Consider the following 12,530-nt stretch of genomic DNA (forward strand, 5'->3'; position numbering starts at 1 on the left):
TTAATTAACTAACTGATAAATACTTCAAATCCTGTTGTGAAACCAAATGCCCTTTATCATTGTACATCACTATGATTCAGGCTCGTAGATATTTATGCATGGTCTGGAAAACATTAGAACATGTTTAGGTCTGAAATCAGATACCACAGCAATCAGAGAGCTGATTTAAAAAGGAATTCACTGACACGTGTTTTTTTTTGAAAACCTCGATGACAAGTTATGGTCCATGGTGTATGATGTCAACAAGGCTGAAAGGAGATGGACTAGGTGATGCAATGCTTGTTGTAAAGAAGCTTGTAGAAATAAAAAAGAACAACTGACAAAGGAAAATGTCAAATGCAATGGGCGCATTGTATCATTGGCAATCCAAAGAAATCACCAATTGAGCTTCAAGCACAGGAGACTCGTTGTTGTAGAAGTAAAAATGTATTATGTTCAATCCTTTCCGAGTGTGGGCTGGAAAGGTTGTTGGGGATGAGCTGGTGGCCACAAGCCCCATTGAGTCTCTGCAGTGGCTGATGGTAGAGGGAGGTTATTGGACCCTGAAGGCAGGGTTTCACGTCCAGCATTTGTAATGTCAAGGGAAAAATAATGGACCAGCAAAATAAAAGGTTGGTGTGGAGAGTGGGGGTTTGGTGTCAGATCTGTGGACCAGACATGAGATGGGAGGTGGAGTAGGGTGGTTAACACAGTGCATGCTCGAGAAGGGAGTTCCCAAAGTAAATGGGTAACTGACTTACCTCAGGCATTCCAGTTTGGCACTGTTTTGGGAAAATCAAATTGTTGCAGGAGTCTCTAATGACAGGCTTCCAAAGGAACATTTTTTGGGCAATAATATCATCCCATGTTCCCCTGTTGCAGAAACCACACCAGGAGCACCAAGCTAACACATGTTAGAAAGTTCCCATCAAATTCCCAGACTGATGCCAAATGACCAGAAGGGAATTTTCTCATATTTTAGCCAAGGTAAGAAATTGTGTTTCTGCTGAAGTACGCCGAGACAAAGCACTGTTTCACAAATGAATTTCTTTGTACAAGATTTCTGCAGGTTTTAGGTTCCTGAGTTTGTCAAAGAAGATACGATGTACCTTGACATACTATTCTATTCTTTTCTTGTTAATAGTTGCAGTACTTATGAGCAATGACTTCATGATTTTTAATCCCTCTGTTGTCACCCTTTTACTGGCCATTAGCAAATCCTATGTTAAACACAATTGTCAAAATGGTTCCATAGTCAAATAAAATGGTTATTGGCAGATTTGTCGTAGTTATAGAGTCATAAAACAGTACAGCACCGAAACAGGATCTTTAGCCCAACTCATCCATGCTAATGGTGATGCCTCGCTATGCTAATCCCATTTGCTTGCATTAGGCTCATGTTCCTCTATTCCTTCCCTCTCCAAGTATCTGTCCAACTGCCTTTTATACATTGAAATTGTTCCTGCCTCCACCACCTGTTTGGTAGCAGTTTCCATACAAACACCATTCTATGTGTGAGAAATTGTCCCCTCAGATCTCCATTAAATATCTCCCCTCTCACTTCTGTTTCAAAATCCCTTACTATGTGAAAGTGACTCTGACTATCTATCTTATCTATACCCCTCATAATCTCATAAACCTCTATCAGGTCAACTCCTCAGCCTCCTGCACTCCTAGGAGAATAAATCCAGCCAATCCCATCGCTCCTTGTAAGTAAAGCAGCTATCCCAGGTAAACCTCTTCTGTACTCTCTCTAATGCTATCACATCCTTTCTGTAGTGAACTGTACATGTTATAGAAATCCATCTATCCTGGATCATCTGTAGAAATGTATTCTCAGATTAGAGTTTGTCTAATTTGTTAACCTCTTTTTACCTTCAGTGCACAAGATGCTGAGGATGTTCTACGAGTCTGTGGTGGCTAGTGCTATCATGTTTGCTGTTGTGTGCTGGGGCAGCAGGCTGAGGGTAGCAGACACCAACAGAATCAACAAACTCATTCGTAAGGCCAGTGATATTGTGGGGATGGAACTGGACTCTCTCACGGTGGTGTCTGAAAAGAGGATGCTGTCCAAGTTGTATGCCGTCTTGGACAATGTCTCCCATCCACTACATAATGTACTGGGTGGGCACAGGAGTACATTCAGCCAGAGACTCATTCCACCGAGATGCAGCACAGAGCGTCATAGGAAGTTATTCCTGCCTGTGGCCATCAAACTTTACAACTCCTCCCTTGGAGGGTCAGACACCCTGAGCCAATAGGCTGGTCCTGGACTTATTTCATAACTTACTGACATAATTTACATATTACTATTTAACTATTTATGGTTCTATTACTATTTATTATTTATGGTGCAACTGTAATGAAAACCAATTTCCCCCGGGATCAATAAAGTATGACTATGACTATGACTATGACTAGAATACTGCTTTACACTCATCCAAGATCTCCATTAGTTTCTAGATAAACTAATAGCAGATCAAATACAATACAAAAACTTTCATGTGGTGTGGGTAATGATTTTAAATCACTAGCTTTCCTTTGAAATTGCATGGCAATATTTGCATAACCTAAATTAAGTTAGTGTTATTTTTATTACATGTTCATCTTCACGCACAAGTCACATTGAATTGTTCTCAGTTTTTGGGAGACCATTATCTGACCTCAGAAGTGACACTTAAGAATTAGGCTAAAACCTGTAATTCAAAGTTCTAAGTTCAAAGTAAAATTTATTATCAGAGTACATACAACCCTGAGATTCTTTTTCCTGCAGGCATACTTCACAAACCTATCGAGCAGTAACTGTAAAGAGGATCAAAGAACAACAAACTGTGCAGATGCAAATATAAATAAATAGCGATAAATAATGAGAGTATGAAATAACAAGATAAAGAGTCCTTAAAGTGAGGAAATCCAGGATCTAATTGTACAAGGGTTACTGAGGCCCAGGTCTTGGAGTTTGGAATTCCTGTTGCAATGCTTCACTGTAATGGTTAAAATTGCCTGTTATTCCTTCAGAAAGTGTGCAGACTTTCTTGGCCAAGCAGTTATTTGTTTTGAAACTTGATTTTACACATAAACCAGGAATGCAAGGTTGATTGGCAAGGTTTGTGCCAAGTTACTTCATCTCAGTCAGCAGCACAAGCAAGAATGCTGCAAATGCTTAGTATCCCTGGGTTAGGAGAGGGGGGAAATCTGCCAGAATTTCTATGTCTCTTCATCATCAAATGATACTTGAATGTAAGAACACAAATGGATGTCAGTTGAAGGAAAGTTCAAGTTCGTTATTTGTCGGTTCATGTAGTTTAAGGAAATCCCAGATTCGCTCACCATTTTAAAAATGTCCACCCTGGTAGCACAGTCAAAGATCCAGAAACCCTCATGAAACAGTATAGTACAGAAGCAGGCAGAAGAGGAAATGCAACCAACAAAGCACCAGAAAGCAACACATGAAAATTGCATTAATTAACATTTTAAACTGTATGTCACTTATCATTGCTTTGAGAATACTTATTTTGGCTAGAGTAGCAAGATATTTAAGAAAAAGCTACCTTTTATCTTCCTCATGTATCATTATTCTGCAGTGTAAGCTAATTTAATTACAATTAAAGAGATAATTTTTGAAAACAAAGTTTTTTTTTTGCTGACCTGCTAACCTAAACCACTTAACCTACTTTATAAGCATTAGAGTATGCATGAAGCCTGAAATAATTCACTGCTCAGCCAGTCAAAACCAGATAGCCTGTACATGAAGTTAAAAATTAGTCTGAAATTTATCTTAGCAGAGTTAATGTACATTTGCACTTTGCTTTTAATGCTTCTACTTCAGTGTTCTTTAACTTAATTGCTATCTTAGCTCCCGAGCCCTCACAAATCTAGGCACTAGTTATGACAGACTATTCCAGATCTCGCTTTTCACATCCTCTCCCTATGACCCACAATCACTTCCCATTGTGACTGTTTCAAATATTTGTCACATCTCTTCTTAACATCAACCTTTCTTCCAACTTTCATCACTTTGGCAGTTTGGGTGCAGAGGAAATTACCATCAGCTTCCCTTGCTCCCGACTCACTGCTTCTTTCCACTGAATGCATTTTATATTCTTAAAATGGAAACTTAAAGCCAGGAATGAGAAGTAATAAAGGAGATACATGGATAAAATTTATGTACAATAACAGAATTGTTGGAAAATACAGTATGTGATAAAAAGGAATAAGATACTGAAATCCACAAAAGCCAAATATTAGTAATGCACAATGTGTCAGTCTGCAACTGAAAAGAAAGAGATTAACTCTCAAAATGTTCCTCAATAATTCCATCTTATTGTGGTTACGCGTTATGCAGGAAGGGATATCAGATATTACACTGATTTATTTGAGCTGATCTGAAACCTTTCAGAAACAGCTGTAATTAACCTCCTATGTTGCAATTTACAGTAATTAAATTGTATTACCTTAAAGGGCAGATAAAACAAAGCTACCTGTGAGACAAAGTAATAATATTAAGGTTTATGTAAAAGGGTAAAAAGAAAAGCAATTTGCATTCTGACTTTCTGATATCATAGTAAACCAAAAAATTGTTTTGTTTCCAAATGCTGATGTAAAGATTACATTTCCAACAATATACATATATTGAAGCAGTAGAACAAATAAAGAAAATATGAAGAGAAATAAGTTAATTGAAAAATAATTTTATTCATTATACTATGGAATCAAGCAATAGTCTGTCATTTTACTGAAAAGGATGGACATAATTTATCAGATCAAATTTGAGTTACATTTCCTTTATAAAAACGTATCTTACATATATTATAGAGAACCTCACCAATGCTAACAAAAAAGTTTTTAATCTTCATGGTCTTAAAAAGCGATTGTTACAAACCAAATCACTCTTCTAAGGGAGTTGTATTTATTAAGTAAGCGTGCAAAAATAAAGACCAGGAGGAAAATAAAGTCATGGCTCCTCTGCAAGCTCCAGTTTTAGACCTGAATTCTAACCCAGGCGCTTTAGAAAAAAAAGGACTCTTTGGACATGATCCCTAACATTCTGCTGAGAGTCATCAATTATGCAAGGTAACGGCACGCACTGGTAAGGGAAGGAAGCGCTCCAATATGGCGACAACCGCAGTTTCTCCTGCATCCTTTCAACATCTGCAGTACAGCAACGCCTTTCGGGATTTGTGTTAATGCACAAAATGTAAGTGAATCCCTTATTTTTCTACAGCGGCAGGCCATTTTTATGAAATAAGTGGCTTTTTCAGCTGCTATAGCCCAAGCAAGTCGTTGCCGCAGAGCAATTTTCCAGCTGTGAACATCGTCTGCATTTCTGAGTAGGTTGTCTGCTGGGGTACCCCGAAACTGCAGATCAGTTATTAAATATCAGCCTGCACCCCTCCCTCTTGCTTTACCTTGTATTTCGTATTGGATCTAGTAATTGCATCGGTGTTATTCTATATTTAAATGTCAAATGAGTCTCCGCTATGATATTAGTCCAAAATAACGTTGGGGATCCCGGAAATTCAATTTTGAATTAAAAGACCTTGTCTCTCCGTGTGGAGAAACTGGATTTTAAATGCATTGGATTGCACCATTTTATTGAAAAGCCTATATAGTTCCTTTACAGAGGCTAGATTGGTATATGGCTGGTTCTTTTAAAAATAAGTTATTTTCGACGCATTTAAAATATGCGGTTTAGTGGTATTGCAGTTGGAAAGTCAAATTGAATAGTGTATGGAGCTGTGTGAAGGTATTCCGATCTACATTTGGCTGAAAACCTGGCTTGCGATGTGAACATAGTGCCGATCTCTCCTCACTTCCCCCCTCCCTCCACCCCCTTTCCTAAACTGAGCAGGGCTCTCTCCCCGGCTGTTTGTTGATTAAATGAAAATTGTTATTGCGGGTGTGGTGCTGTGGATCAGTCCGATGGTTCTAATGTTTGTATCGCCTGCGAATTATTTTTTATAAATATGGCACGCGTTATTCTCTGATTTGAGAGAGGTGAGTCAGACTGGGACTTCTTTAAGGAATGGCGTGAAGGTACCGGATGCCCGAGTACTGCAGTGTTTTTTTTCTTGGAATCCAGTGAACCTAACCCTATATAGTTTAATATTAATTATTTACACACATTGCACTCCTGTATATACCGATGATTACTGTTTGAGACGAGGTTTCTGTTCATCTAGAAACCATATGCACAAATGAGAACTTCAAGATCTTCGGTTTGTTTTTCTTTTTTAAAATAAATGGTATGGATGTACTGGCCGAACCAGTTGCAAGGATTAACTGTTCATATTTTTGGGTAGGTGTGTTGCAGAGAATGTTCACAAGGCGGTGTGATATAATAGATGGTTTTCAGATCTTAGGATCTTTGTGTGTTTTTAAATGAATGCATTAGTAACTCGAATCTGTTTTAGTTTAAACAACCCTAATAAATAGTCGTCTTGGCTTTTTGTTGCTAGCTGCAGATAATCAGTAAAACGTCACACCAAGTGTTTCGTCGGCCTACCTTCTAGCCTATAATATATAATGATCCCAAGGTGTTGAGGATCTTTGTTTTAACATATTGTCAAAGGTATCATTTTCCCCTGGTTTCTTTGGAGAAGCTGTTTCCTGGGTTATTCTAAGAAGTATAATGAAGTCTTCCATTCTTGTTTAATAGTTTAGAAACGGGGCTTGGGAGGCCTAGATATTTACCGCCCCCGCTCCCCAAAACACCGAGAGCTGCGTTTTCAATCCGTTGCGTGTGCCTGGCCCGCGATTTAAAATACAGGCAGATGAACCAGATAAGGGAGACATTGTATTTGTTGACTGTGTGACATCTCCCTGAAAATGTATCTAAACGTGATATATAAGTGCTTTTTAATAGTACATAATAATCTTTGGCCCTTAAGCCCTCTTGGGTACATTGACCTGCTTGCGGGTGCTGAAAGAACAGCGCCAGGTACCGTTTTTTTTTGCTTTTCTGTCTCATTTGAGCATTAAAAGTCCTGTATTTTGGTGCGAGGTGCGTTATAGCATTCAGTACTTCAAATAAAAGTATATTTTCTCTCCTTGATAAATCTACTTTGCCCTTTGAAACAATCTAAAATGATCTGATACGTTACTGGTGTCCAATTCACCTGTCTTAGCTTGAAACCGAGTGCTTTCCACCACAGCCATGTTCAGAAACACTGTTTTTGTTTTAAATCCGCCTGTTTTTTTTTCTTTAATTATACCGTTTTAAAGGACACACAATATTTCGTTGTCGGGTGAACACTCGGAACTATTTGATAAAGCGTTAGGCAAACGCCCTAAATGGGTTCACCTGTATAAGTGGTCTGCTTGCGGGATTTCTGTTTGGGTGTGGCCTTGCTCTCTATGTATGGTGGATTTTCCATACTGTTAAAATCCATCTAATTGTACCAAGTACACAACTGCAAGGCGGTAACCACATTCTGCTCTTTAAATTAAAGAACTTGATCTGCGCAGCCATAAACGATCGAAAAAAATGGCATAAGGGCCGACGCTGCTAATTACAGCACAGAACAACAGCGCAAATGCGATCTGTTAAATACGTGTACTGTACTAGGCGTTATGTGTGGTTATTTTGATTTGAGAATAACTGAGGTATCTTGCATCTTTTCGGCATGTTTTATCACCTTGTACAGCAAATCAGCAATGTCATATTTTTAATGCTTGCCGTTGGTGTACTAGTCCCCCTCCCCGCCCCCGCTGCGTTTTAACGTTAATATTCTATAATAGAGATTTTAAAAAGTGCATTTTAAATTTTCAGCTTGTGGCCTCTTCTGGACACGTGATTCCCATTCATTATTGATTCATTCCTGCTGACGTGGCTGAAATTGTCATTGGAATAAAGAAATAACCCCCTCCCCCCAGTCGATGGTTTATTGATCTGAAAAGGATTTGCAAAGGAATGTCCAGTGTCTTACCATGAAATAAAACAAAATTCAGAAGGTAGGTTCATGGCTTTTTCATTTAATGCCGTATTCTGACTGATTCGCCGCCTAAACTTGCCCAGTTATTGGAAATGAAATGAGAAAGTCGGTTTTGAAAGGGGTATGTAGGGTTATATTACGAATAGGCGTGTTAAACGTTTGTTATAATCATGAATGTGGTGCTTGTTCCTTCAGTGTACTATTTAATTTATTGGCTTAGGACTGGAAGGTGTAAATTGCATGTACGGGAAGGGAATATCAGCTTTTGCTGTAATTCTCCAACTGACTAAGCTAAAATGTTAAAGCCCCAAATACTTACCTTGAGTGAGTTACTTGGCCTTTTATCTGAATATATGAATTTAACAAATAGTGCAATTTTTCAATTTTCTCTTTAGAAAAGAGATGCTGCATACCTTTGTAAATTTTTCTTTGAAAATTAGCAAAATTTTAGAATCAATTGGGTACTTGTTTTGGCATAATACTTAAATGTAGCGAAAGTTTGTTGGATTGAAATGGACAGTGTGAACCAAAATAGAGAGACGTTCTTAAATACATTGTGTGTTTGAACCTGCGGTGATGGGGAAATAATTATAAAAGTTAATGGTAGAAGTTTGGGCTATTTCAATAACAATGGCTGTAATAAACACTTCCAGTTGTTAAAAGTTTGAGATAGTCTAATTTAGCAGAAAAGGACAGTTAACTTTGTATGTATGATGTTTAAATAAGATCTTGAGGCAAAACACTTCATTTTAAAAAAAATTAAAGTTCAATTCAACTCTTCTTCATAAATAGCATTTCATCCCTTATTTACAGCTGTCTGGGCACAGACCTGATTCAGATTATGTAACCGGCTCAAAATTTTTTATTCCTTTGAAATAAGACTGCAGAGTGTAAATTTGTGGTTGAATTATATGTAAGATTAACTACCCTCAAATACTTGTAAAGAACTTAAATGTTTGAGAGCAAATTTGTAGAACTGAGCATTTTAGTCTGCAGATCTGTGTCAAATAAACAACTGTGAAGTGGGCAGTTTTAAGTTTAAGAAATGATTTAAATGATTTTGCAGTATTTTAGTACTACATGTGTCACATTGTAATAATTGTACAAATAAGCATGATTGGGACATTTTGCTTGCTTGCCCACTATCATGTTGGAACATTTACTGTGGTAGTTTGTTATGCAGTTATGTTTTTGTGGATGTATTTAAAAAGTCAAACTTCAAAACTGTTTTAGAGTGTTATAATCATTGAGCAATTTATCCAGATTTTGGTGCATTTCAGTGTGATCACTTGTATGAGAGTGGTTAAGGTTATCTTGGGAGCTTCATAAAAGTCAAGATCCTTTATCCTTTGGGTGAACTTTTTGCTAGTGATTTTGGTCAACTTTTCTTCTCTATTTTACAATTTATTTTTCAAGTTTGTTGTATTTTTATTCAGACAGAATTGTCCGACCTGGAGGCTACATAATTGAAGACGTTGTTGCAGGATGAAAATATGGCAGCGCATATGCTTGCACCGCCAGGCCCTGACAGTTTTCGTCTTTTCACCCGTGAGTCTTTGGCTATCATTGAGCAGCGGATTGCTGAGGAGAAGAACAAAAAACCTAGCAAGCAAGATAGCAGCCACCGAGATGACGATGATCAAAATAAGCTTAAACCAAACAGCGACCTTGAAGCAGGCAGAAGTTTGCCATTTATTTATGGCGACCCCCCTTCTAAATGCATTGCTGAACCATTGGAGGACTTGGACCCTTTTTATATAAATCAGAAAGTGAGTGCCTCGGACAACCAGTTATTAGCTGTTTTTGCAGGGGAAAACTGTCAGATGAGGTTGAAGTAGTGGACCTGTGGTTGCAAGTTTAGTTTGATATTTACAATCTGCAAAAATTAATTGCTTTATTATTATTGTTTTGGGTGGGGTGGATGAAGATAATGGGTCATATATTTTTAATTCTATCTTAATCTTTTGATTACTTTAGCAATTTTGAACATGTTTCCCTTTTCATATTGGGACCCATAAACTAATTTTCATCTGAACAAGCTTTGTACAGTGCCCCAGTGCCATCATATCTGCATTGCAATAATCACATACTTGTTTTATTTTAAGTTAATTGGATAATGATTACCAATTCACATAATTTACAGAGCATTTGGTTTTTCTGCTCAGACTGATTTTTATGTGGTTCATATAGGCAGTCACGTCATTGTCTCAGCATGGGTTAAGGTGGGTGGTCTTCGTAAATAGTTTAGTGACTGAAATATGGATAGGCCACAAATACTCAGATCCATCACTACTTCAAGACATGAATGTTCCAGAAAATGAACGTACTATTGCAAAGATGCAGCAACAAGAATGGGTGGTTCTTTCTAGTTAAGTGTGCCAGGTTTTCTTCTGCTAATTCCCACTGTTTGATAAGGTGTATGCTTTTGTTTACTGGTAGGAATAAAATGTTTTATCTCTAAAATTATAGGTTCTCCCAGAAATAATGTCTAATGTGCAGTACAGGATGGAAAAGGATTGGATAGAACTCTTTGTATATTAGTGTTTTAAGGGGTATGCCCATACAAATATTTTAAAACTGTTTGATTTAACCCTGACACTACATGTAATGATGTGGGAAAGCAGAAAGGAGAATAATTACAGGCTAGTTTTTCATGTGCCCCAGTTTTTCCTTCTCAGATGACCCTTGTGGGAATATTTGGAGCAAACACTGTCTGATGCCAATAGAATTGGCAATTCTCTGGATTGAAAATAAGCCTCACAATTTCATTTTTCATGACTTGACAACCATAACATGCAAGTTGTGGGGTTGATGGGATTTGGAAAAACTTAAGTTGACAAACTGAGAGTTCTTGTCTGCAAGATTGTCTCTTTATATAACTTCAAGTTCATGAACCATTTGTAACCTTCTACCCTTAAAATATTTTCAACCTATATATATAATTGACTTGTATTTTTGTAAAGAATGCTCAATTGAACAATTGCAAGGACAACTGAGTATTGTGATTGTGGTTCTCCTGGGCTGTTTATTCATTATCTCTGGTTGGGACTGAATGGAAACCCGGGTACAAGAACAGGGTTGTGAGGGTCCAGAGCTGTTATTTGTAAAGAAGGGGTTACGTATTTGTGAAGTTTCTGTTCACTTTGCTTTTGAGCAGGGTAAAATTGATTTTAGGACCACTGGCACTGCAGGGGCAGATAGAACTCCAGTTAGGATAAATAATATTTCCAGTTGGTAAGTGAAAGATTTAATCTTATTTCAGCAAATGAGGTAGAACAGGAGTTGAGATGGATGAGAACAAAGACTCGTTTGCAAATCTCTTCCCTCAGTGACGCATCATTATTAGGAATGAGGTTCTTTAACCTGGGTTCAAATCCAATCATACTGATGGAGGACTAGACTTTGAACTGTAATAGTGCAGATTGGAAAGGATTTGGGCATTCACTACTCAGTTCTGTGTGGGCAAGGAAACACGGCGTAAAATAGTCCACAACTTGAGAATTCTTCAAGTTTGTTCCCAGCGACCACTGCTGTGATATGCAATTCTCAGTAAATTAACCTTGATTGTGAGGCACAAGATGGATGTAGAGAGGATTCTTTTACTTGCTGATGAGAAATTGGGGAAAATGCCCACTTTTGAGATGCTATGTCTTATTTTTGTAGCTTGGCTTTCATACTTGTTCACTAATGTTTGTGCTTGTAGCTTTTTCACTGTGGAATAGTGTGGGGAAATGTGCTGCAGTGAACCAGTGCTCCAGTGTTATGAATTAGGCCCTAGCAAAAATGTGCCAATAAGAAACAGATATTTCTCCATTCTCTTTAATTAATCCTTTTCATCTGAAGTGACGGATCCTTGTAAATGTCACAGAGATGCATAACATTCAGTAGTGTTCTGCAGTCTGTCATTATTTTCCTCAAGTCTAATGGTCTGATGCAGCTGATCTTTTGTGTGCCACCCTTGCTGTAGTGATTCTGTTGGCATTCTCTGACCACGTACTGTAAATGGGCAACACCATCTACATATGGTCAGTTTTCTATTCACAGTAAATGAAAGGACAAGATCTGTGGTCCGGGGCACCACCAATCCTGACTAAGTAGAAGTAAATCAGTAAGTAATGCTTGATTGGTGCTGAACTTGGCTTTTGGAATGATTTTAGGAAATAAGAGTTTGGAGCAGTTCTAAATTTCAGATCTAGAGATGCAAAGAGCAAATGACCTGGGCTGCAGAGCATATATTTCTATTTATCCATACTGCAGCTCACAAATAAGCTATCTCCTGAGTTCAAGAGTTGCTGCTGAGTAGTGGTCTTTTTCTAAATGCTACCGTTCACAGAAAAAGAGATCCTTAAAACAGTAACTTTATTGACTTTGTCCTTGCCATGGTTTAAAGCTCTGTCTCTTTGAATGCAACTACTTGCATTCTGGAGTGCTCTCCCCCAAATGTGTGAGCCTTTTGCTGTGCATAAATGTGCATTGTGTGATTTGTAAACTGTGACTTCAGTAGAATTGCCGTCAAAATTCATTTTACTTTTATTTGCTTAGAGAAACAACACAGAGTAGGCCTCTCCAGCCCTTCGAGCTGTGCTGCATAACAACCGCTGATATAACCCGAGCCTA

General features: G+C 38.0%; 1 protein-coding gene across 1 annotated transcript in view; it reads left to right on the top strand.

Moving 5' to 3' along the window:
• The first annotated feature begins 9,406 nt into the window (after nucleotides 1–9,406).
• The window catches only part of LOC140191801 (sodium channel protein type 8 subunit alpha-like), a 248,703-nt gene continuing 245,579 nt past the window's right edge, over nucleotides 9,407–12,530 (top strand). The window contains exon 1 of the mRNA XM_072249577.1: nucleotides 9,407–9,682. Coding sequence (XP_072105678.1) covers nucleotides 9,407–9,682 — 276 coding nt within the window. The remainder of the gene's footprint in view (nucleotides 9,683–12,530) is intronic.

This window comes from Mobula birostris, chromosome X (assembly GCF_030028105.1).
Source record: "Mobula birostris isolate sMobBir1 chromosome X, sMobBir1.hap1, whole genome shotgun sequence".
Lineage (NCBI taxonomy): Eukaryota > Metazoa > Chordata > Chondrichthyes > Myliobatiformes > Myliobatidae > Mobula > Mobula birostris.